The following is a 26,653-nucleotide window of genomic DNA, read 5'->3' as shown; positions in this document are numbered from 1 at the left end:
AATAATAAAATTATTATAAATTCATTGTCTATAATCTTAATATTTTATTTTTTTAGGTGCTATCAAATTGAATTATTCTGCTCGACTAAGCGCTCTAGTGGTAAGATTTTGCGATAAGGATTTAGATTTAATAGAAATACAGGTCTTGGGACTGGAAAACGATTGCATTTACAATGCTAATGAAAGAATGGTATTGCGTGTACATCTTAGACATCTATCGATTGAAGATTTGAGTGAGGATACACTTTATTCTAAAGTAAACATCAAATTTATGAGACATATTATTACATATAATTTCGCGTATTCTTAATTTTAAATATTTCTTTACAAGATTTTAACTACAGAAGAGGATAAGGTTTTTGATTTAAAATATGTGAGACATATGCCAAGATTATACACATGTTCGGACATCGATACAAAGCAAGATGATGTAATGTCGGATGGAACATTTAAGCTTTCCATTGGAAGAATGAATTGTGTACTTATTTGCAAAATTCTGTATGATTTGAAGGTATACATTTCATATTTATATACCATTATTATATTATAACAGTAATGATAATGTTTTGTTCATTCTCACAGTATTTTTTAGCGCCATTTACTTCTACGTATTTCTTGCAATTTAAGAAATACTTAGTTGAGAAACTCATGAATGGGATTGGAGAATTCAAAAAAAGTGCAACGAAATTGCATATATTTATCGATATTCAAGGTCCCATATTTTTATTGCCACAGCGTAAAGAAGTTCCAAGTCTGTTGGTATTAAATACAGGTGCACTATCAGTTGAAAATTTCTTCAAAAAGAGTGATCACTCTACTCAAAGTGTTAAAATACCCAGCAGTGACTCAAACCAATTAATAATTGATAATATTCTAGTAAAATTAAATAATATGACTGTGTCCAGGGCAATTATGACACTCAGTCGTGATTTAGAAATCCAAGTAAGATTTAATGTTTGAAAAAGTAGTTTTTTAAGAACTAAATAATGTTTAAGTAAAGTGATTTAATCAAATGATGAATTCATAGGAACCAATTGTCGAACCGGTACATATTCGTTTTGATATTAAAAGAAAAACAGAATATCGCAGTGCAATGGAATTTCAAACATATGGGTTATTTAACATACAAGGTTCTATGGATTTTGCATATATTAATTTGAGCCAAAGAGATTTAAAGTCTAGTATACTAGTGTGGAAAGACAACGTATCAAAAATTATTTTATTCAAAGATACATACTATAACGAAACGCAATCTACAATGACGAGCCAATTAAAAAAAATTAGTAATGAAGAAGCAATGGTAAAGAAATTGGAAGATTTTCTCACACATAATGAAAATTCTGTATGTGAAATTAATACCAAATTAAGCCTAGAAGGGTTGCAGTTAAATTTATTTTTAGATTCAGAGGAGGTAATTTATCACTTAATTTTATTTTAATTTGTCTATTCTACTACATACGATCTATATCTATTTTCAATTTATTTCAGGTATTAAGTTCACCCGTTCGTGATTTGAATCACGGCTTATGTAGACTAATGTTCGGAGAGATAATTAATACGTATGCGCTTTACAGTGATAGAAGTTTGAAGATGAAATTATCTCTTCAAAGTTGTCTTTTGCAAGACACTCGAAAAGATTCTCAGACTATCAGAAAGTTCGTATATTTATACTCTTCCTATTTGGTATATTTTTAACGTAGTTAAATAACATCTTCACTTTGGATTGAAGGATAATTCAATCGCCAGCAAGACAAATAGGAATGCAACCTGAATCTTGTATATCCATTTCAATGTCTCCTATTGTTGATGTTACGTATACTCGTACGCCAGCTGGAGAAAAATGTTACGATGCACTTATTCAGGAAGTAAGAATAAACTTATCGGTACCATTCGTGATGCACCTGACTCGGTATATTATGGATTCTTTCCCGGGTGATCAAATTGACGAAGGAATTATTAATCATGGATACGAAAATAATAGTTCTACGACAGTAAGTAATTGAACATTTTCTTTAAGCTATTTAAGTTACTTTATATATAAGTAGGTAACTAATTTAATAATACTTGCAATACATATTTGTATCAAATCAAGAACAGAGATGTTACTACTACAGAAAGAAATAAATTAAAATATGCTCAATATTTTACAGAAGAACCAGGTATTTACACATATTTATTAGAGTTGAATGTTTTTATTAGTATTTTTCAATTTATATAATAATTATAGAGTGTAAGAGCAAATAGTTTATTTACAATTAATAATTTAAATATTAATATTTTATATAATTTAGATGCTACGGTATCTGTAAGGATACACAAGCCTGAGATTTTGCTTTTTGGAGATTTGAAAGCAAACAATGCACATATGATTTTATTACAAGCAGAAATATCGATCGAGAGTAGTAGACATAGCTGCTCATCATCGATCGTTTATACGTTAACTGACGTACGTGCCAAATCAAAGAAACAAGGGAATTACTCGCACCATATTCCCTTCTGGTTATTATGTCCCTGTGATATTGAAATTTGTAGAAAAGAAGAAGCACCTGAATTCAATGTCAATTATATTGTCGCAGTGAATAAAATTGACGTTCACGTCTCTGCAGAAATTATACATACATTTACCAATGCAAGTATTATAATATAGATTATAATATTTTTTACTCTCATAAAGTTTAATAACTGTAAAATTGTATATACACATTTAGATATTGAATGAAGCTACAAGCTTTATAGATAGTATCAATATGAAACTAGAAGACAGATTCGCAAATCAAGATTTTAACATGCACACCAATTTGTGGACACCGAAGAAAATTTCGAACGTACCATATAAAAAATTGCATGATGGTAAGTTTTATTGTACAAACGAATTTCTGTAGGATTAAAATAATTCTTATAAATTATATTTTACAGATGATTCACATCTAATCTATGAATGTAATGATCGAGTGGTAACTTTTAATTTGAAACCATTAATATTATGTTTACTATTAGAGATAGAATATGCAATGGAACGATTTTCTGTTATAAAAATGGAGAGTACAATTACAATTTCTATTAATGATTGGTTCAATGATTTTAATCTAGAATCGAATGTAAAAATTCATGCATTCTGTTATAATATGGATTACAAAAATTGGGAACCTCTGATTGATTTGTGCTCAGAAGATGATATGAATTACAAACCATGGGAATTTACAATAAAGGTAACTTGTGTAACACATGAGTGTAATAAATTTTTATGTTTTATATTCTTTCTTTACTGTGTGTGTAGATGCGTCATGGTGAAGCATTCATGATAAATTCAAATTCAACCGATTCATACCAGCATATAAAACAGGATGCACCAAAAGTCAAGAAGAAGAGTTTCAAAAATATCGATCAGGATGTTACAGATATGGTTTTTATAACTCCAGACCATTTAAATGTAGCAAAATCAAGTGGTACTTAAAACTAAATTCTTTATTCACATAATTAAGATTAATAAATACATTATTAAATATGTTTTCATTATAGAGACAGAAATGTATTCAACATATGAAGAAGACTCTGATACAGATGACGAAGAAGGACAAAAAAAGTTAACTAGAACTTCTAATTATTTGTTCAATAGTAACAGTAGTGGGGATGAGGACAGTGATAGTGATGACACCAGCACAAACGAAGATGAAGGATTAGAATTGACACCGGAGTGCAATGTGGATTCTTGTAAGGATTCATTATAACAATTATTACAATTAATCATCATAAATTTGTTATTATAATAGGTTTTTAATCATCAGTTGGACCGCTCGGCCGCGAATCAATAAAATCAAACGATACAGCAGTATACATTATTGTATCAACGGAAGAAAAGCTCAATGTAGTAATTACGCCAAATTTAATTATCGTGGTAGATATTATCATGAACGCATTTAAACAAGCCACTAGTGGAATACCGATTGTACCTACTAGTATGAAAAAATTAAATCTTCAAAACGATATTGGTCATGAGAGCCGAATAGAGCTTCTTGTTCCAGACGAAGTCAGTACATTTATCTTAATTAATACATTATTTTTAAAAAAGATGATTTTTACGACTACTTCTTTCATCATAGAATAACGAAAACGCAACTCGAATTATTGTCAGTCAAGATTACCATGATATTAGTCCATCCGCAAGTATTCCTAGCAGTCCAGAAGCGGAGCCTCATTCTGGACTTACAAGTCCGCAATTAGTTGACAATGAAATGGATTTTGCTGATCCCGACACAAATTTACAGAATCATTCAATGCCAATGCAGGAAATATTTGAGAAAGATTCTTCAATCAGTATATATAAAACAATTACTGGAGAAGTTTTACGAGTCATTTTTAAAGGTATTCTTAAATGCAAATACATTATCAATGAAGCATCTTTATCTTTTTTTATCACAATCGTAGGATTTGAGGATGTACTGGTATACTGTCCTAAAAGGCAGGGGTGTAACTTAATTCCACTCCGACCTATCAGACACGATGTGCGCTATCACTTGATCATAGAAGCTACTATTAATAATTACTTATATCGTACAATTACTGTACGATCACCTTTATTGGTAAAGTATATAATTTTTTATTTGTTTCATTATGATTTTATTTTAGGAGTATTTTCATTTTAGTTTCGCAATGAAACTTCGTACGCATTGGGCCTTTATTACAAGAAATCGTTGTTGGATAAATTGGGACTCACATGTATCGGTAAACCAACAAATCCTTTTGATGACAATATCAGGATGACAATCATCGAACCTGATTCCACTTATAGCATTCCTTTATACATAGCGTATCATTTTCCTATATATATACTGCCTGCTTATTTAGAGTAAGTAGAAAATAAATGCAGTAAGGGCGTTACTTGACATTACAAGATAAATCTTGTTTCAGGAAATATCAAGTAAGTGAGGAGGGAATTTATTGGAAAGAACTAAGTGCAACAATAAATGTGATTAAGGATATATGTTGCAAAATGAAGGACGATGAAAGTAATTCTGTATTTTACGTCAAAGTTTCTTGTAATGAAATTCCAGTAATCGCGAGATCGAGTTGTCACGTACCAAATTATTTGATAAACATTTATCCTCCTTTTATTTTCAACAATCAACTACCATTCGTTATAGATGTTTATATACCTGCTATTAATTACGAAGTAAAAATTGAACCAGGGGAAAGAATAAACATGCATTCGTTGAGTTGTAATATTGATGTCCAATTTACTTTTAAGGTATGTATATTATATAAATATCGTATTATATAATAATATATATCGTATATTAACATAACAAAGCGTTCAATTGGTCTAAGTTGTTTGTAATTTTTTCTGCCATGAAAGATTCAAAATTATTTGGGTGCATATTGGACTGGAACGACGAAACTGAACACGAACTTGGGGAAAAAATTTGTTGTTATGAACGCTGATAGCGAGTTAGAATCGGCAAAACCATTTTTATTATGTATAGAATTGTGTAAAATTACAAGTTGGCATATTGTTATTCAATCTCAATATTGGATGATAAATAAATCCGGACTACCTTTATACATTCAGGTAATTAATTTATTTCAAAGCGCAACTATAATATATATGTACTTTACACGTAACAATTTAATATTCTCAGGAATGCTACTCCCATATAATTAACGAGATACCAGAAGAAGAACTGATGGTATTTTCTCAGAAGAACAATAGAAAGACTACAGTCAGATTGAGAGCTCATCAGTCCGAATGGTCTTTGCCTTTTGGATTGGAAGGGATTACTTCCATGTCTTTGATTGTGTGCAAAGATATAGAAAGAGGAAGAAAGTACAGAATTCTAACAGAAATTGAAAGTTCTCGTCTTTCCCCTAACTTCACGAAGATTATCACGTTTCTTCCATGTTTCTATATTACTAACAAGATGAAAAGAACCATTAGATTTATGGAGGAAAATGATCAAGCAGATTTGTGGAATGATCTTCTTTCTGGACAAAGTCTACCATTTTGGCCGGTTACGGAATCAATGAAGATGAGAATAAAGTGGAGAAACAGTCAATTGGTATCGCAACACTTCAGTATTACACATGTGGGAAAAACTGTATTAAGAATGGATAATGGAGTGAGTATTTGAATACATAATCATATACAAAATTATATATATAGAAAGATTTCAATTACTATAAATGATATACTTGTTTATGTATAGTCAGCAGTTAGTGTAGAAATCAAAGGTGGTATTAATTCTCCATATCATGTTATATTCCAAAAATACATGATGGGTGATATACCTTTAAGGATAGACAACTTTTGCGATGATTTATTTTTAAAAATTAGTCAGTGTAATTTGGGTCAAGTAGTTCTGATAAATCCATTCCAAAGTCTATTATATACATGGGACGATCCCACCAAGTCCAGAGAACTTGTTTGGAATGTGTACAATAATAAAAGAACTGGATACAATGCAAGATTTGAAAGGGTAAAATATAATTTATATCTTGTTACAAAATGTAATACAATATGTGATGATTCTTTCATTTTTAGGATGGATATGGACAAGAAATTGTACCACTTGTAATCGTTGACAACTCTAACAGCAAAGTATCTTCTACTTCTTCAATTAAATCTCAAAACAATAAATTAAATTGGTTGGAAAGCAAATCTGGAAGTTTTAATAATGAAAGCGATGATTGCGACAATGATATAAAGTTAACAATGTTGAAAAATGCACAGGAAAATAAAACGGTAGTTTATTGGGTCAGTTACATGGAAGGAAATCAAAGAATTTTGTTATTCACTCAACAGGAAACAGTTTTCTTAAAAGCGAAGAGTATAGTGGATCCTGAACCTAGTAAAAAGGAGGTATTTCTTTCTTTTGCTGGTATTGGAATCAGTATTGTGAGTATATACATATTAATGAATTAAAGTGGCAGAAAAGATATTTCTTATTAGATAATCAATTTAACATGATTATAGATAACAAAATCTAATGAGAATCTAAAAGAACTAATGTATGCTAACATAACAGATTCTGCAGCTCATTGGGAACTTTATTTTGACAAGAGATGGAAAAGTTTATCTTTAGAACTGAGTGCTTGGATAGAGAGCAAATATGTAAATTCTTGTAAAAAAGCACAGCTAGAAAATTTCATTGATGTAAGTACATTCTACAAGCTATCAATTTAAATGTAACACTTCAAGTACAAATAATAAACTTTCAGGTTGATCTTGTAAAAATGCACATGACCAAACCGTTCTTCGGAAAATTAAGAAGGACCTATTCTCCAGGAATTTGGTTGCATTGCAGGAAGTCTATGTCACTCACTTATTTACAAGGCTATATTCATAGGATACAGGTATGTACTATTATAATATCATTTTCAATTAATGTTATTTAGTTATATTATTAAATTGGCTATTTCAGGTGGATAATCAAATTCGTAATACTACGTTCCCAGTGATTTTGTATTCAAATTTGCAAAAGAGTATCATTAAATATGCAGGAAATCATAAATTGAAGCACTGTATAGAATTTACATGTTTGAAACAAAGGAAACTAAATTACAACGTTTACAAGTACGTAATTTTTGCTAATATTGTATCAATTGTATACATATAATCAAATGTATTTCGTAGGAGTATTTGTGTCATAGTTAGAGAATTTGACCTGAATTTACAAGAGGGCTTTCTTCTTTCTCTGATCGATTTAATTCCAAAAAAACCAGAAACTAAGTATTCTATTGCAGCAAAACTAAGAAAGGATGTTTCCACCATTCATATCTTGCCTTCCAATAAAGCTAACAATGTAAATATATATACTTCTCTTCATTAATATATTAACATAACTACAATTTATAATAACACATAAATTGCAGAAGACAAGTGTTAAAAGGAATAATGTGATAGAACATATGTATATTTCTCCAATCTTAATACGCTTAATATTGTTGGCTGATACAGAAAGACCTAACATTTATAACATTAGTGATATAGCAGATTATAAGAATATTGTTCGATTTATTTTTGAATATTCTGATAAGGGAGGGTCTGAAAAACACGCTGAATTTCGGTACGAAAATATTTAACATAAAAATCAATATATAACATACTTATATTCTGCTAATTTTGTATATATATCTTTCTTTGAATTTTAGGCTTCCATATTATGAAAGAAACTTTATCGCAATTAACACTAATGAAATTCTGTTTGATCTATCACGATCTTACGTGGCTCAAACTATGCAACAATTTCATGTTTTAATTCGTTCCACTACAGTCTTAGGAAATCAATGTGGCTACAACTTTAGATCACCAGGAGACAATTTTTATGAATCTAATACAGTAAGTATGAATTGAAAATGTTCTGAAGGAAGCAATTTTTTTATGTTAAGTATTATACATGTCGAATCTTTCAGTTGATTTTATGTGGAGACGAAATAGCAGAAAAATTAAGTTACGAAGTGGCGTGTCAATTGGGCTATGCTACCCCCGACACCACACAAATATCAGTCTTTAATTTTAACATTGAGCCTCGTATAGTTAAGGTATGTTAAACACAACTGAAGAAATATTAATTTCTTGATATTAAGGTAAATAATGAATACTACTTTTTATTTTAGATGAAGGAACCGTATATTCAAAATAAAGATGTTCCTCCCTTAAATCTTTCAATTCGTACTTCGTTTGCTACAGAAATTGAACTAGAAACCTGCAGCTTAGTAACTGCCTTTATTAGTAGTGAGTAAAAAACATTTTATCTTATTAATTTATAAGAACTTTTACTGCATAATAACATTTGTAGGTATTCATCAAGAAGAATTGAAATATTTCTTCAAAACTTTGGGGAAGAAAACGTCGATATTTTTTAATACTGAAAGTTCCTCTTTAAAAGCTTATTCAAAAGTAATAGCGGATATTATAAAAAGGTAGTGTTGATGAAGTGTTGTACATAAGTTGAATTTACATTTGAACTATGCATTTCAGGGCACAAGAAATAGGTCATAAGTTCATATCTCGTATACGTTTACCACGCTATATCAATCCTTACAAGGTAACGTATAAATTTATTAAAATATTATTTATGAATAGAAATACGATTAAAATAAATTCAACCCTTTTTCTTTCACCTTTTATTAGGGAGTTGAAATATTTTCGATGCATAAGGCAAAAGGAATGCATCTTCTAAGTGTAATTAATAAGAATCCAGGTATTGAAACAGACACATATTGGGCACATACTATCTTATCAAACGATGGAAAACATATAGCTCTTGTTTCATTGCAGTATGTATATGAAAGTTAATTTTTTACTCATAAATTATTAACGTTTCTTTTCAATTTGTATTTCGTTTATAGGCGATTATATTTCATTGAAAAAGGTTGTACCTGGGGGTCCTTAAATGTAAAATGGACTTTAGAGACTCATCAATTACTATCACCTCCAACAGTAGTTAACAATAAACTTATCTTGCATGTAAACAAGGTACTTGTTTACTATATACATTGTATAAATTCATCGCTTATTCCTATTTAAGGATATAAATGTAATGAATTTATCTTACCTGCAGAACGAAGGTACTTTGTCACCTATAGTAGATTGGTACCTGGAGAGTGAAGCAACAGACATTCTGGAGTGGCTGTGCCAGAAAATAAATATAGCGATGATCTTGAACATGGAGAACAGTATATGTTCAAAGCAAGTTGTATAATTGGAATCCAAGCTATAAAAAAAAAGATAATTATATATTTAAGATAGTCAGGCACAATAAATTCTCTAACAAACGCAATACTTCCTCGTGTTTATATTGAAAACCTATATCTAAAAGCAACATTATTTTCCTACAAGTACAGTGGTTTTTTCTCATACTCAACTTTCATATAGTTTAGAAATTCTCTATGTAATATCGCGAAATTTAAGATAATCATATACATACATATTTTCATACTCTCATCGTTAGTTCCCATAGATCACGGTTTCGTATATCAGAGAGTCAAACATATCTACATATTATAGTCATTTGGATAAAGTACGTCTAGTTTATTTCATAATTTATTTACAAAAAGTCTTAGTAAATTACACTTACAGGCATCTCCACTCGAACTAAAGTAAATAATTTAAGAACTACACGTATTTAGATATCTATAGAGTAGGATATTTTGGGGTCAGGGAGAAGCTGGGATTAGGGAAAGTGTTCTGTTTTAATGCGTTTACCTCATCATCGTTATTTTTCTTCTATTCTCCTTTTTTCCTCCTTTCTCCTCACCTGTTTATTCCTCAAACAAAGTCGAATCTAAATCGTTTTCATTTTTCCCGTTTTTGTTTTCTTTTATTTTATACATGCTACCCTTATGAGAACCGAAACACCGTTCATTTTTATGTATGAAATCCGTTTCTACGAAATGAGAAAAGGAAGTACCGACATAGAAGGTGTGCGACGATGAAATCGAATGTAAGTTGTCGTTCATTTCGGCGGACATTAAAAATGAGAATGGTTTTTTTCTCGTTTTTTTCTTTCCGTTACATTAGATAAATGTATATGCAAGAACCGTCGAAATATGTGCAAAAAGCTGACAATGGGGGGAATAGTACTTGTTAGTTTTTCTCTCTGTTTACAATAACATGCGCTTTGAAAAGCATAAAAGTTTCATGATTATAAATACGTCCCATCGGAATCACTTGAATGGCACGATCGAGAGCTTAGATCCGAAAATTCTATGTTTCTCATCCTTTTCCGGATATATTTCCTTTCAGTACATTATTGAAAACTTTCTCTCTCCGTCTCCCTCCCTCCCTCTATCATTCGCTCCCTTTCACTCACTTTCAGTCTTACACTTCGTATCTTTTTCTTTTTTTCGAAGATGTTATTATTACTACAATGTTGCTTCTCTTCGATTCCTTCCTTTATCACTTAGTACGTGTTGAAATTTGATCACAACGGCATTTAATTATACGTACGTTTATCCCAAAAAAGAAAAAAAAACAGAAAAACCGCATAAATATTGTTTTTTCAAAGAATTTTCTTCTACTTTGCAAAGTAGAAAATTGCAAAAAAAAACAAAATAGAATGAATTAGAAATAAAAAATAAAACAAAGCACTCAAAAAAAAAAAAAAGGAAAAATAATGTGTGAAATACTATCTCGATAATTTCCATCAGAGTGGGATAGCATTCTTTGTAAGGTACGTAAATATGTTAAGCTGCCACTTGTCTATCGTTTAATATTTTGCTCTCGATCTTTATCCGTTCTTTTTATGTGTAAGCTTATATATATACATATAATTATTATATATATAGTTATACATATAAATATATATAATTATATATATTTGTATATATGTACATATACAATGTGTATACAGCAATATTTTTGTTTTGACAGACACTATTCCCCACCCCTTTTTCTACCAGCACCCCCATCCTTCGTGCATACAACCAAGACATTCCTTCGCGCTCTTACCATCATTATACAACATACAAACTTTTCCTTGATACACACGAGGATCAAAAGCACGCGGAGAGATGTATGAAATCGCACGCGTGCAATCTATTCCTTCTTCGATTTTTTTCTTCCTGTCGTACTCTACATGCACACGTATTTAAAAGACGAATCGATTTAAGTTGTCTCGTCTCCATCTATATTTTTCTAATTTCTTATTTGTTCTTTCCCTTTGTTTCTTTTTTCATTCTTTTTGTCAACCCATACACACACGCACACATAGGTTGTCATTCATGTTTCATTCAAACAATAGTCCTCTCTCTCTTTTTCCTAACAGCAAAATGATCACACGCTATTTTTCAATGCTTCTCTCAACTTCTTTTTTTATTTTTATTTTTTTTTGTGTTTTGTCTCTCTTCTATCATTCGTGCTTTCATTCATTCTTTCACAAACTAACTCTCATTTACATTCATTCGTTAATCGGTCTTTCTTTACCCATGCTCTCGCCCTCTCAGTCCTTCACTTTCTCTCTTTTCTAGCAATGTCTTTCTTCAGTTCTAGTTCTGCCTGTGCTTCTAAAGTCGAGACTCTCGGTGGCCTGTTTTTCTCTCATATTTTCTTTTTTGTCTGTAAGGGAGACCACCGTGGGCGTTCGCGCCGAGTAGCATCATCTTTCATTATTTCATTTTTTCCTTCGTGTAATCATCATCACACGGCGCGGCGCAATTCGAAATAAGATTCAATGGAAGTGTGTGTTATCTACAAAATATCTTAATTACTCGCTAATTACAGCACAAAACATGCAAATATAAAAATTTGCATTATATTATCGTTAATATTTATATATATAATCGTCACCCGATATTATCGCTCCACATCGCACCATTTTAGGTTCGTCAAAACAGATTTCTTTTTTTTTAGTTTCAATCGTCTCATTTTTTCTTTTTATATATATATTATTATGCTGCTAAACGTTTGTTTCATTTCTCTCATCTTTCTAACATCTTTGTTTCATTTTTTTTTTCTTTTTTACTCCCTCCCTGTCGTCCCTCTATCACTACACCCCATTTAATATCTCCACGAGTTCTCTCATTATTTCCGTTTCTCGTCTTTTCTCTGTTCACAGTTTAGTCCTTTCTCTCGCGAAATTTTCTTTCTTCTTCATTAACTATGAAATATCTTACACTATCGATATTATCCCAATTCATCAAGTAGGAAAGGTATACTCGACGTGCATTAACGCAAATATCGTCGCAGTATACCTTAACTCACTAACACCGATTAATTAACTTTCTTACTCCTCTGGTTTTTTCGTTATTCGATATAAAACTACAACCACATGGCGTTATATATTATATCGACACTTTGTTCCTTCTCTACACACTCTATATCCCGCGTTTCCTTTCTTTTCGTCGCTGTTCTCTTTATATAATTCTTCATTTCACTCGCACTCCATTTAACTACCTTTCTAACAAATTTTTGCTCTCTATCTCGCTCTCATATTCCCTAAAATGAATAGCAGCAACGGCAGCTTTTTTTCTCTACAAGCTGTCTCTTACTCCGTGTCTTTTGTTTGGAAACAAAAACTGATCATCATCATCACTTTTTGCACAAAAGGGGCTAAACAAACAAACACCCGCGGATCAATCAAGAACAAAAATGAAGAAAAATATATCATCCATTAGTAAAAGAAAGTTACGTGCCCCTGGAACACTGGAACAATACACGAGCAACGATCGCAGCCACTTGCTGATCTAAAATTTGACTCATCACCAAGGCGAGTAATCGTGATTCGTGCTGTAATAGCAGAGTTCTGTTATCAGGATGCCTGGCGAGGTTCAGCAGCGTACCAGCAGCACGTCGCAGCATGTCCAAACTGGTGCCCATTGACTCAGGATTATCACGTAGTGCAGCCAATCCATGTTGATTTGCAACCCCCAATGCACTTGATTCCGCCTGTTCGATAAACGCCACCAATAGGGCCACGCAAGGTGTCTGCAAAGCGATCGTACGAGCCACACCACTGTCTGCTGCAGATAGAAAGTGAAGCAAGTTCACGCCGAACTCGCGCAACACTTGCTCTTCACTTCGGCAGAGTAGCCTGGTCAATACCGAGCAAAGTCTCTGAAGTCTTGAGTACGGGGGTGTAGCAACTACCAGATCCACGTTGCATTCCGTCACGCAAAGCTTGCACAAAGCCTCCAGTGCTAGTCGTTGCGGTGATAAAGAAGAATTCGGGCCAACAGTGGGGAAAGGATCTTGTCCATGAGCAGCAGGACACACCGCCCAATGCAGAAGACCATCCAACACCGGTCGAGATATTTCTTCTGGGTGTTGACTTAGATCCATGTGACCGGCTATGTTTGCTGCCATAACCAGCACGTTTTCTCTGATGTGATGCAAAAAATCCCACCACCATTCGCTCTCTCCTTGTAAGCTGCTGCAAGAGTCTGCGAAATCTGCGTCCTCCTCGCGATCGTAGTTTCGTGTCTTCTGCGTCCTTACCGGATGTTCGTGATGCAGTAACAATAACTTACCAAGAAGACTCAGAAATGTTACATTCTTGGCAAATTCAGCCTCGTTGCCTGGGATAAATGTGAGATTCCTTAGAATTGTGGACAAACAGACGCAACGTCGAGCCAGGTTGTCTTGCGTCTCCGTAACAAGGTACAAACTTGCTTCGTCCCTCGAGTAACTCTCGTCCTCGTAGTCGCTTATTCGTCTTCTTTTTAACGTGCCAGCTGGATCTTTTATGTTTAATCTTGGTCCCTCCTTATTATCATCTTTCATTACTGATTCTTGTTCCTCGTTTTCCACTTTGATCTCAATTTTCTCCACCTCGGTGTTACTTGTCATGTCGTTCAAACCATTTTGTGTCGGCACAGCCTCATCTTCGGGTTTCGGTATGTCTGCAAAGTGTTCGCCCATATTGTTATTCACCTTTGTCTCGGTGTCACACTCTTTCTTGAACCCGTCGTTCTTTTTCTCAAATAGTTCTCTCGTAAGATCGTTCATCTCAACCGGTTCTTTCTTAATCCTCGACAAAACATCACTCAAAGTTTTTGTCTTTTTCTTCTTGTCTAGCTGTTTCTTCTCATTTGTTTCTTTTGGTTTCTCCCCAGGTTCAGCTGTCTTTTGAGAGAACTCTGATGCTTCGAGTGTACCAGAATCTGCTTTGGTTTCGTCTTTCATGTCTGTACACTCCACTTCCTTCTGCAGCAAAGGCGGTTTCTCGTCTCGAAGGAGGCGGGCAAATGGTACTGATCCTATTTCAGATTGAAAACACGTCACTATGTACTTAGTGGTATTATTATCGACTTGCCAGGGTTCAGTTTCTGATTCACAGTCTTGATGATCCCAAGACCTCCTTGTGTCTAGAACAAACAAATCGTCGTCCCTTGGAACGATTTTTACTGGACGACCTCGTCTCGATAGAAACGTGTAATTTGCTGATGAAAGTAATTTCGTTCGATCTTCAGGATCAATAGGACGTGTTACGGCACCGAGATCGACCTCCGGACCATCTGCCGATTGATTCCAATTTCGATCATCTTCGTTTACTGGTGATTCGAACATATCGGACAAAGAACGTGAGAAATGTTCCAACAAAACATCCAACAGCCCAGGTAAGTGTGCCAGCCCGAAATAACTTACCTGTAGAATTCATTTCGTTATCGTTTAGTACCTACGTTTATTCATTATTGTGTATGAAGATATTAAAATATATCAAATGAAACTTACAGAAGAGTCATCGAATAGTAAGATATTTAATACGTCAAGAGCCCAACAGCTTTCGGCTAATAAGCCTGACCTCAGTGCCATCATAATACGCCAAGCTTCTATCGGTGCTACATCAGCACGTGTAAGTTTCCGCCGTTTATACAGAAGTGGTGTCATCGCTTCAACACTATCGGGAGGGAATGTCATTTCTCTTTTCGATGTTGGTTGCTGGCTAATCATGGGATTTATACCAAGCTGATTCTGTGAATCAATATCGATTTATGAACAAAAGACGTACAACAAAAATAAAAAATACTGATTAATGCAACAACAGCAGAAAATAAGAAATGATTAAGAAAATAAGACTAGATGACTAAAAAGGTTCGAAATTTAATTGAAATAAACATACTAGCTACAAAATAAATTACCTGATGATTTCCAGGTGTAGGATAAAGAGGGGACGGTTGATTCGTATAACGATGATCCCACGGTGGAGGAGCGTGAGCTATAGCATTCAATGTCGGCTGAGGTGTGGTTCTATTTGGTTGCTGGCTACCCCACTGTTGACTATTAGGAAGTACTGACGAAGGTGTAGAAGAAGCAGACTGTGGTGTTTGCTGTTGCGGTTGTGGTTGTTGTTGCTGTACCTGGGGTTGTGGTGGTTGAGATGGATACTGAACTCTATTATTTCCACTATTACTATTGTACTGATTAGTTGTATTTGGCCATCCTGTAAATAAGGATATCTCGTGTAACGTGTTTATTCGTGTATTTTAATGCGTTTAGCTATCGCATCTATATTAAAATACATTTACCTGGGTAGGCTGGTCGTTGTTGATTATATTGCGGATACTGTTGGTCTTTGGCAAAATCTGGGTGACGTCTAGGTGGATTTGGACCTGGCGGTGGCGGTGGCATATTCTTATTCGCACTCGCACCACCTGAGTATATCTGTGTTCCTCCAGGAGCTCCATATCCACCCTTTAATATTGACCATAACATTTGATTCGATTTATAATAATAATAATAAAAAATATTTATTATAATATATTATGGTAAAATGAAAATTAAAAATAAACATGTAAGAACAAGAATAGGAAATAGAACATATAATATCACCTGTTCCGGTCGATAATAATCTTGAGGGCAAGAATAAGACGAAGCAGCAGAAGGCTGTGAAGGTGAAGAAGGTTGGCTCGTTGCCGTTTGTTGCGGTACAGTAGGTGGATGTGCTTGAGGCGCAGATGGATAGCTATTACTTCTTGCATTAGGTGGTGTACCCGCCGAATAATTTGCTGGCTGTTGACTACTACTATATCTATTGTATATATCTTGTCCGCTAGCATTGTTCGGCGGCATATTTCCTCCAGGGTATCCTCTGTAAGAGTCCTGAAAGTTATACTCCATTCTTTTGTTAAATAAATGGTTCGAAATGAGTTTAATCTCTAACCTATCAACGTCTGGTACATAAGGTGAATAATGTGATCGCGGTGAGTAAGGTTGATTAAATTCTCCCTGTTGTGACAGCGTGTTTGCTTGCGACCGGTTGTACTGATCTTGAGGGTAGTTTTGGTAGGAACCTGTATTTTGGTAACTGCCTTGTTGTATGCCTGTTTGAATGCAAAATCAGATTGTTTCAAAAGTATATCAAGAAAAAAATTCGAATAACGTTATTACAAATAACAACAAAGAGAAGATAGTAAAGCAAAATGTCGTGTGAGAATATTGAAAGTAAACGTAGAAAAAATAAGTTTAGTTGTATGTTGTGAAAGGAGACAAGGGTGAGAGAAGTACCTGAGGCTCGTAGCGGACCAGGGTGGGGCGTTGCGTTCGACTTGCGAAAAAGGCGTCCCACGCCGTCGTCGAACGGATTCGTGCTATTCTGCCCGCCCTGGTTCAAACCACCTACCAGAACATATTCTCTCAACCGCAATTCCTTTCACATGCTTGGTAAAGTGTTTATTATATCGAACACTTTTCCAAATTGTTCTTTATCAAAATTTTATATATTCAATATAAAATGTTTCAACATAGCGAAATTGGAAAATAGAAAAAAATTTCTTACCTTGATGTGGAGAAGGTGCACTACTCTGACTAGGTGGTCTCGGAGGAGGAGGTGTATACTCTGACGAGGGTCCTCCGGGTGTACCACCGGTATAACCACTCTGATAACTTCCATAACCATCCATGGAAGCATTACTTGATCCAGCAGCAGGGAAGGAATCTTGTGAATTGGAAGATCCTAAAGATACGAAGTTAATGTTAAATTAATTAAAAATAAAAAAACAGTCATTTTAAGTTTTTAATATTGTCAACAGTTACCTGGTGAGGGTACGGAGGCAGTTCCCTTTGATGGTTTCTTTTTTGAACCAGCTTCAACTTGATTTATGATAGGCTGAGGATCGACACCTCCACGGTCGAAATGACATTCATACGCTAACAAATGCTTGGTGTAGTGTTTCCTTAGTGTGTATGCTGCACTGCTACTTGCACCAATGCCCAATAATCCAGCTATATCTTTCCACGTTTTATTTTTGGTCACCTATAGAAAATTAAAGTCAATTTTTTCATCAGTGTTTGCCTGATTTTTTGTTTTAGCAGAGAATCCAAACAGACAAAAATCTGCATCTTGAAAACGCAAAATAAAAACAAAAAGATATATGGAAAAAATATTACGGCGGCTAATCTAAAAAGAAATCAAGTAACGCGATCTTTCTTTCTGTATATACAAATACCTCGATTCCTGATCATGCAGTATGAAAAATGAAACGAATAGACAAGAGTACAATCGAAACGAATTACCGTTATTACATTGATATTAAAAGTTTATTCTTCGCTGAATATTAGAATAATTCCATATAGCACCAAGGTTTGTAGATCAGGGCGTTTTCCATACGCGTCGAACGACTACTTTAAGAAAAGACGAGTTAAGCTTCTTTTTTCTTCATAATTTTATAAACAGTATACAAGAAAAGAAAAAATACTATGTAGCAAAAAATATAATATAAATCATGCACACTTTAGCGCACACAGAAACAAAGCATATTTTACAATTGTATACGTCAAATATATAAACAAATACTATCGGTGTAATTGAAAATGCCAACAACAGAAACAAAAACTCGGATAGCTTTGACCGAGTATTTAAGTTTTTTTCTTTTGGCATATATCAAAACGTGTATACACAATATTGAAACGAACAAAAATATAAAACACATAGAATTATGAAAAAAACTACTATAAAGACACCGAGGGCTAGATGGAACTACACTGCACCTTGCATACCTCCATGAAGCCCCCCCTCTCTTTCACGTAGAGGTATAGCCGAAATAGGTCGAGGGGGTTCTTGGAGATGGTAGGACAGCTAGTAATAGGTGTTCTTCGTTCTTCCATGAAGTTAACTAATTTATCCAACCATGTTCTTCGTTCCATTGTATCATCCATTTCATACAGCTTTGCTAAACTGTCTGGTTTCTGGAATTATCATTATGAAACCTGTTAACTTCCTCTGAACTGAATGTTTGTCATGATTTTTCTTGAACACTTTGATGTACTATTCTTTCTAAAGATACTTGTTAATTTACAATGTCATTTAATTGCTTATAATTAACAATTATATATTTTTGAGTAAAATAAGTGATGACACAAGTGATAGATCTTTCATGCAAAAAGTACTGTTTTATAAAAATACTATTTGAAATAATAGCAGAATGAAAAAAGAGATATCATGCAATTACATAAATCAAAATAATGTAATGTTTTCAAAATATTAAAAGATGTAGAGAATAAGCAGAAGCTACAACTTTCTTAGGACATGTCATTTCTTGTTATCCAAAAATTTATATTTTTGCTTAGTTAGTATCGGAGATTATGATGTAAATACGCGTCTGTACGAAATATAACTGTTGTATAACAATTGTTGGTAGTCACACACTGCTTGATAATGAAAATAAAACAATAATACATGGATATTTGTATAAAAATACAACATTAAAATAGAGAAAGCTCAAATAATTACATTTGCTAAGCAAATATCAAAATATTTAGATCAAACAAAGTACAAAACATTCAGTGTGTATAGTATGTTGTGCAACAGTATGATAAATACTTATAGTGAATAAACAGTAACCTTAGGTCTGTACGGGTCTTGAGGCACATGACTGTTAAATACCTGTAAAATATATAAAATATTGAAAAGTCAAAGAAAACCATAGCATAAAAACACATTATCCCTGATCATATGTCATTCTTAAAATTTTCATGTAAAAACATTAAAACATGCAATATAAAGATACAGATATACATACGAAAGTAGTAACCAATATGTCAGATTCTTAAGAACCATGTAACGAAACGAAATACATACAGGACTAGCAGGAGTACGTGGCCAACCAGGGCTGTTCATATCAGGATATTCTTCATGTATCGAGTTAATACTCGCAGCACCAGGTGATGGAACTGTACTCTGTGGTGTAGTTGGATGGCTATGATATCCTCCCATCATATCCTTCCGTACCTTTGGTGGAAATGTTGGATCTTCTCCAGAAGCTATATTAAAATAAAATTATGTATTTTTCACAAATAAAATGAATGTTAAAGAATTTTTAACATTTTGTACTAACCAGCTGATGCGTTTGACAACGTCGACTGTTGAGAACCTTCATCTAAGGATGTACCATCAGGACCAGTTGTTATTACAGATGTAACAGTACCACTTGAAGTGGAAGTAACATTTATAACTGATGTACCTATATGATCAACCAGTATTTTTAATCTTCCATCTGTTAAGTGAATTACCCAAAACGAAATACACGGTAAATTAAAAATGGATATACCTGAAGCAGTGGTAGTTATGCCACTATCATTAGAAGTTTCAGTAGTAAGATCTGCAGAACTATGGCTAGTTGGTGTTGGTGTTGAAGCGGGATGTGAATTAGGTGTAGTACTTGGTGGAGGCATTGGACTTCCTTCGTGATTGAGAGGTGGTGTAGCCGCAGGAGTATGCAAATGTGGTACAGCTGAGCTGGTTGGTGGTGGCTGACTACTAACGTGATTAGGAGATGGAGGTGGAGGACCCATTGAACTTGCTGGTGGACCCATATTACCAATCACGGCTACTCCAGGGGCACCTGGTGGTACCATACCTGTTGTACCACTACCTCCATAAACCTGAGGTGGTCCTGGACTAGGTGGCATCCCTGGTGGTACACTATTAAATCCCATTTTATGCTGCGAAAAGGGCAGTACATTGATTTTGTGTAAATAATATAAAATTCTTACTTTCTTAAAAAATACAGTTGACTTACTGTATACGGAGGATATTGCACCAAATTATTGGGCCTATTAGAAGCTTGATACTGATTGTTGGGTGGTGGTTGTGAATTAGCTGGTGATGGATATCCCTGTGGAAATTGTACATGTGGACGGGGAGGTGGATAGGGACCTTGCCCATGATAACCCCCAGGCTGACCTGCAGCCGTTCCACCAGCTGCATATCCCATACCACCACCCATTGGGTTTATTCCACCAAGGCTTGTAGAACCAGGTCCTGGTTGAACAACACCAGGACCAGTGTTATTCATTTTATAGCTATGCATGTGTGGCGAAGGACCCAATGGCTGCTGGTATGCTCCTAAAAGCATAAGTTTAAATGTTATATTTTATACATACACACACGCACGCGCGCGTATAAAAGACAAAGTATAAACAAAAGCTTTACATCTTTCATTTACCTTGAGTTGTCATAGGAGAATGACTCATTCGTGCTGGTCCACTACCATCTGACTGGCTACTTGACGGGCGTGGAGGCATCTGAACGTTTTGTTGACCTACAAAAAGCAAGAATACAAAATTTTATTCAAAAAACTAAGGAATTAATTAAAGTAATACTTTCAGTAAAATATGAACCGAAAATATACAAACCAACAGCAGGGGACATCGAGCGAGAACCTGTAGATCCTGTAGGAGAAGGGGTTGGTCTCATCCCCTGTGAATTTGGTGTTCCAGGACAAGCAGGTCCATTCGAACTATCGTTACTATTTTGTCCAGATAATTCCTAAAATATAAAACATATAAAAACATCTTAGAAAATTCTTACATTCAAACAATGCTTCCACAGAAGTATCAAATATAATTAAAACAAGATAATAATACATTTAATGCTTAAAACTCTATTTAATCTTTGAACTTAATTACAAAACTTTAGAAATATTGGATGAATATAGTAGTTAATATCATCTATATAAAATGCCTAAAATAATTATAATACAGAGAAAACCATAAACAGAATTATGTAAATATAAGTTATTCCTGAATATAATTGTAACTTTTTAAACAATTTACTTCATTTTACATTTCATTAGCTTCAGCACGAAAGCTGTGTTAGCAAGATTATAAATAAAGAAGTAAATAAATATATACACACACAACACACATGCGTATACACACACAAATGAAGGTAAAATAAAAAATCCACTTCTTAGAACGCAACATTTACGTTCCTTTTATATACGTTGTATACTTTCTTTGTTGTCACAATTTAACCATAAGAAAATTAGGAAATGCACTCTACACACGCGGCCACTCGCCACTAATCGTACGATGCAACATAACACGTCATATACACGCGCATGTTTCAACGATATTTTATATCTACGTACATAACATACGTCGTATACAGTTGGCATGTATGTGGAAGAGCGCGCGCGCCTATGTATGTGTGTACGTAATACCTCGCACAGATCGTCACTATGATACATTGAAAGAGCGCGCGGGTGCATTAGAAGAGAGAGAAGAGAAGAGAAGGGGATTGAAGGGAGGTCAGAGTGAGAGATGAGGAGAAAAAGAGAAAGACAAACCGAATATAAGTACAAGAGAAGAATTACGCGAGTGAGACAGATGGAGACACATACAGAGAAAGAGAAAGAGAAAAGTACATCGTTACACCTACCAAGCAGTGGACAGTTCATCCGTACAGAAGACGATTAGAGACTTCCTCGGATGTATCACGGAACGTATAGTATATACTGTGTCGGACACAAGGACTCTCGGCATGACGCGAGAATCGAAGGAGAGGCGTTACCCCGCGCACTACGACAAAACCCACCATAGACCTCGTATGTTCCCCGTACGATTTTCACATGTTTTACGGGAATCTCGTGTAACAACGACACACTACGTTCAATCATGTGTAAATGAAGATAGTCGGTGGTTTGATATAAAACCACGCGAGAACGGGCATAATTTCTCGTCTGTCGACTATGGAACTGCTGTTGGTTCACCGTGTACTTCGTTCGACCATCGCATGTTGTGTCAATAAGTCTCTCTCTCAGAGTGTTTCGTATCGTTAGGGTACAACCCTTCGATATCGAATTCTAAATTGGCAAACGATACGATCGTGAAGGCCGCGTATTTAACAGGTTAGAATCGGACAGTTGATCGTCTACGTACGTGTACGTGGCCGGGAGTAACTAAAAACGTGATTCTTTTTATCGAGTGTTCCGTGACTTCGGTTTACAGATTTCGCGTCTGGCTGCTCGTTGGAGGGCGTTCTTTCGTGGCGCGGCAAGCGTTCGGCAACCATCGGTTATTTCCGTAGCTCCTCGGCGAAGAGTACCCGTGTGCTCCAAAAACCCCGAGAGAGTACGCGAGAAAGAAAACGTATAAAGTCAAACTACACGAGAAACAAACGCTTTTCCAACTAAATAAATTCTATGCAAATCCAATCAATTATAATAATATTAAAAAATCTTTGTTCTCGTTAAAATATTTTTATATGTTTTAGGTTATATCAATCAATACGCGTTAATAATTGTATCCTTTAAATGACTTAATTATTGCAATTTAAACAACCATTGTTGAAACTTTTTAGCTTTCGAGAATTTAGTTCTGTCCACATTATTTTTATACATTTAATACGCATATTCAATATAATTACGATTTTAATTAATACGAATTATGCGTTTAATCTTATAAAATAAGAAGAAATAATGAATGACAATATTAACGATATTATGTAATAATATTTTTATCCGTTGATGCCATAACATCGCGAGGGAATAGGTTAAACGATGATAATCCTCAACTAAAATTCAACCGACATTTTTAAAACAGCATAGAAAACATGATCGATCTACTGAATTTAATCTAATAAAATTAGTAAATAACAAAATTTGTTCCAACACTGATGTTTCAGTAAATAAACGAAATTTTACACTTATCGAATAAAGACATAAAGTTATATGTAAACAGAGAGTTCTATTTAATATCGTTTAAAAAAAACTATATTGGACGTTTAAAATATATTCGCCGGTTTTCAGTCGCGTCATGGGAATACGAGAAGTTCGATAGCATGTCGCAGAGTGACAGTTGCATGATCTAACGAACCGAATATAGCTGAACGATATAAAACGTCAGAAGTGGTGGGGAGAACTACCTCAGATACACAGTCCCCCCCCCTCAAAAGCGATTCGAGCGAATCACACACTCGCTCTCGCTTGCTTCTCTATACTCAGGTAACCTGTGTAACACTCATGCTTCTCCCACTAGACCGCTCATCTATATTGAAAGAAGTGAGAGACCCGATATAGGACAAAGAGGAATATACGTGTTTGCACATACATGCGAGAGCGTATATGTTTGAAAAGGGATAGCGAGACGAACACAGTGGGAAAGAGCAAGCGAGCGAGCGAGAGAGAAAGATAGAGAGAGAGAAGGAAGGAAAGAGGAAGAGGGAGAAGGCGGGAAGGGGAAGTCACTAATATCTGGGGCTCCAGCGGCCGCGCAACTCGCGCCCTAATCGAACTCTACAAGTCGCTTATTCTCCATCCCCACTTTCCACACCCTGCCCCTCCTACAGATAGGCAACCCATACTCGAGAGGTCTCCCTTTCGCTCACTCATGCTTGCTCTTTTCACGAGAGAAGTATTGAAGTACTCCCGTCCACTGTATCCAAGATCAAATGGCACTTTATGCAACGTGAAATTAGAATTCGCTTTGCAATGCCAGTTATCGTGACCGACCACGTAAGAGCCACTGATGCTTTTATTGTTAAACCGTTCGTTTTTAAACGTGGCCCAAGTCGAGAACCAATCGTAACACAAACATGAAATAACAATAACACGTGCACACACGTGCATCCACGCGCGCATGTGCTTTCTAATTAAGATCAAAATAAATCACCGTCCGATGCTTCAATCGCGAAACATGAAAACGTTTTATTGAAAATTTCGCACCTTTCTGCTTTTCTTCTGGATTATTTGAATATTCTTGAAAGAGAATCTTATATGATACGTTATGGTTATTGATAACCTTGGATAATTTTGAGACACGTTATCAAGGTACTTTCTTGAATATATATATATATATATATATATATATATATATATATATATATATATATTCAAGTTCCCAATATATATATATATATATTGTAAATATATATATTGCAAAATTTAATTGTACTCACCCCTGAATCTATTCCTTGAGTATTTGGTGTTGTTGATCGTTGCTGTAAGTTATGGAAACTCTGTAAGCAGAAACAGAATTTATTATAAATCACATATCCATACATATAACTAAAAATATACTGATGAAAAAGTTCATTTTCTTACTTTCAACTGTTTACCTTAATACTTTGCAATTTTTTTAAAAAATTTTAGATGCAAATAAAATACTTTTTTGCTAATACATTAAGACAAAGGAAAAACTTTGATATTCTTGTTTACATGTACAGCTAATAAAAATTCTTATATTATATCAAAAATACAAAAAGGTTTTTGTTATTTGTATAACTTACTTGAGATTGGCTAGTTGACTGTGGTTGTGGAGATGCAGAAGGTGGTGGTGCTGGGGATTGAGAAAGAGCACGCTGTGGTGATTGGCTGGAAGGATTGGTCTGATTGGCTGAAGGTGGTGGTGGATTTGGTGGTCCACCTTGATTCCAACCTCTCTGTTCTGTGTATAAACTTGAAGGATGGCTAGTTTGCGTAGTATATGAGTTTAGCTAAAAAGATATAAAAAGTTAATTAATAAGAGTAACTATTTTATTGAATAAACTTTGTAATCATTATTATAAATACCTGATGGTGGCTGTATGGTGCATGAGGTCTTGTAGGAGAAGAATAACGTTGTGTATATTGTTGATATGGCATAGGAGTTGGGGAACTTGGTCCTCCAGGTCCTGCATGCAATCTTGGTGACCCCTATGTATTTTACAATATATTTAATTACTCAATTATTAAAACAAGAATTAATAATACATTTTATAAAGAATAAGATGTACATAAATTATTACAAATGACAATTTATAGCTACAAAAGTAATAAAAACATAAAATGTACTTTGTACACAGTTATAGATAGATGTAGGTTGTTATACTTACCGTCTGTGGAGGACGTTGGCCAGGTTGTGGATAAACCGGAGGGACAACTGGGGGTCGTTGGATGGGCCATGGTTGTTGATAAGGCTCTGGCCCCATTCCAGGATAATTTCCATGAAAACGGTGAACAGGCGTGGATGCTTGGAGTAACTGATTTAACGTTGGTGTTGGACCGGTAGCTTGCGATATACTTTGCCCTGATAAAAACCTTGGTTGACCCGGAAAACTGGTTGGCGTAGCCCCTACATATGCCAATCGTGATTCAATCTTGGAAGCTGCATAATGCTCTTCCATTTCGACCCGATGAACTCTTTCACTTTCATGTATTAAGTGTTTACCATGATAATCCAACTGTTTCCCTGGAAAGTCTCCATGCTTTCCCATGTACTCTGGTACCTGCTTCGCTGGATAATCGGTCAATGATTTGGAGGGAAATTCGTTTGATTTGTTGGTATACTCCTCCGGATAATCGCGTATTACGTTCGACGTGAACGGATGTCCGGGATGGTTTGGATGCCCGGGCGTATCGAGAGGCTCTTGTTTGCCGATAGATTCTTGAGGAGCTTGTCCAGCCTCCCTTGGTGATTTGACTTCACCGGCAGTGTGTCCACCAATGTCCTCGCGGTATTGACTCATCTCGAAACCCGTGTCCCCGCCGCGATTCACATATTTAAGCAGCTGGGCCGCGCCCCGGGACACTTTATCACCCGGCTCTGGATCCAGCTGCTGCTTCGTATTAACACTTGCACTATTCCCACCGACTTGCGGACGTTTCTGTGCACATTTCACGGACTCGTTCAGCTTCACATCGTTTTGTTGGCTCTCGGCTTGCGTCGCAGCCATGTTCTCTCCTCACGGAGCCATCGTCGTCTCATAAACTGGCCAATCGCGGGACCTCGTGTGTCTCGCGTACTATGTACTCGAAATCGAAATCCTATTCCGTTGAATATCTTCTATCGTACTCAACTCTTTCCACCACATCCTTAGTCAGACTAGCGAAGACTAAACACCGAAGTAGCAATTTTTGCTTCCTGCCGTTTTCAAAGTAGAAGGAACCAAAAAAAAACTCATACACGAACGTCAAAAGCAGCGTCGCATGTATTACGCCATCTTGCGGCTATACCGTCAAT

General features: G+C 35.0%; 2 protein-coding genes across 9 annotated transcripts in view; one reads left to right on the top strand and one right to left on the bottom strand.

Annotated features, from left to right (window-relative positions):
• Positions 1-9,776, top strand: part of LOC132907225 (intermembrane lipid transfer protein VPS13A-like) — a 14,562-nt gene extending 4,786 nt beyond the window's left edge. Inside the window, exons 18-51 of the mRNA XM_060960105.1 lie at positions 57-256; positions 332-511; positions 583-942; positions 1,028-1,411; positions 1,489-1,655; positions 1,730-1,991; positions 2,093-2,159; positions 2,292-2,629; positions 2,709-2,850; positions 2,917-3,209; positions 3,278-3,446; positions 3,520-3,711; positions 3,786-4,027; positions 4,101-4,362; positions 4,426-4,580; positions 4,644-4,846; positions 4,909-5,245; positions 5,354-5,566; positions 5,637-6,113; positions 6,201-6,470; positions 6,536-6,889; positions 6,968-7,147; positions 7,213-7,347; positions 7,416-7,567; positions 7,628-7,796; positions 7,867-8,060; positions 8,146-8,332; positions 8,407-8,535; positions 8,611-8,728; positions 8,793-8,916; positions 8,975-9,041; positions 9,128-9,273; positions 9,346-9,472; positions 9,558-9,776. Of these exons, the coding sequence (XP_060816088.1) occupies positions 57-256; positions 332-511; positions 583-942; positions 1,028-1,411; positions 1,489-1,655; positions 1,730-1,991; positions 2,093-2,159; positions 2,292-2,629; positions 2,709-2,850; positions 2,917-3,209; positions 3,278-3,446; positions 3,520-3,711; positions 3,786-4,027; positions 4,101-4,362; positions 4,426-4,580; positions 4,644-4,846; positions 4,909-5,245; positions 5,354-5,566; positions 5,637-6,113; positions 6,201-6,470; positions 6,536-6,889; positions 6,968-7,147; positions 7,213-7,347; positions 7,416-7,567; positions 7,628-7,796; positions 7,867-8,060; positions 8,146-8,332; positions 8,407-8,535; positions 8,611-8,728; positions 8,793-8,916; positions 8,975-9,041; positions 9,128-9,273; positions 9,346-9,472; positions 9,558-9,698 (7,136 nt within the window). The 3' untranslated portion in view covers positions 9,699-9,776. The remainder of the gene's footprint in view (positions 1-56; positions 257-331; positions 512-582; positions 943-1,027; positions 1,412-1,488; positions 1,656-1,729; positions 1,992-2,092; positions 2,160-2,291; positions 2,630-2,708; positions 2,851-2,916; positions 3,210-3,277; positions 3,447-3,519; positions 3,712-3,785; positions 4,028-4,100; positions 4,363-4,425; positions 4,581-4,643; positions 4,847-4,908; positions 5,246-5,353; positions 5,567-5,636; positions 6,114-6,200; positions 6,471-6,535; positions 6,890-6,967; positions 7,148-7,212; positions 7,348-7,415; positions 7,568-7,627; positions 7,797-7,866; positions 8,061-8,145; positions 8,333-8,406; positions 8,536-8,610; positions 8,729-8,792; positions 8,917-8,974; positions 9,042-9,127; positions 9,274-9,345; positions 9,473-9,557) is intronic.
• Positions 9,777-26,653, bottom strand: LOC132907177 (trithorax group protein osa). Of its 8 annotated transcripts, none has more exons than XR_009658125.1 (22): positions 25,527-26,653; positions 25,225-25,347; positions 24,942-25,148; positions 24,612-24,671; positions 21,068-21,200; positions 20,878-20,973; positions 20,452-20,777; positions 19,981-20,374; positions 19,768-19,893; positions 19,512-19,693; positions 19,275-19,316; positions 18,422-18,619; positions 17,468-17,687; positions 17,211-17,387; positions 16,940-17,050; positions 16,596-16,755; positions 16,265-16,523; positions 15,961-16,126; positions 15,574-15,875; positions 15,167-15,406; positions 12,284-15,079; positions 9,777-12,184 (listed from the first exon to the last, which is right to left on the bottom strand). XR_009658125.1 is itself a non-coding variant. In XM_060960004.1 (22 exons), exons 1-22 carry the CDS (start codon positions 26,364-26,366, stop codon positions 13,121-13,123), a joined length of 6,225 nt encoding a protein of 2,074 aa, XP_060815987.1. In that variant the 5' UTR covers positions 26,367-26,653; the 3' UTR covers positions 9,777-13,120. The 8 variants fall into 8 exon arrangements, 7 of the variants coding, with proteins under 7 accessions (XP_060815987.1, XP_060815985.1, XP_060815986.1 ...); XM_060960004.1 differs by having other exon boundaries at positions 9,777-15,079; positions 25,527-25,765; positions 25,862-26,653; XM_060960002.1 differs by having other exon boundaries at positions 9,777-15,079.

The sequence above is a fragment of the Bombus pascuorum genome, chromosome 5 (genome assembly GCF_905332965.1).
Source record: "Bombus pascuorum chromosome 5, iyBomPasc1.1, whole genome shotgun sequence".
Classification (NCBI taxonomy): Eukaryota; Metazoa; Arthropoda; class Insecta; order Hymenoptera; family Apidae; genus Bombus; species Bombus pascuorum.
Note: the sequence above shows the minus strand (reverse complement) of the source record. Positions and strands in the feature narration are given on the sequence as shown.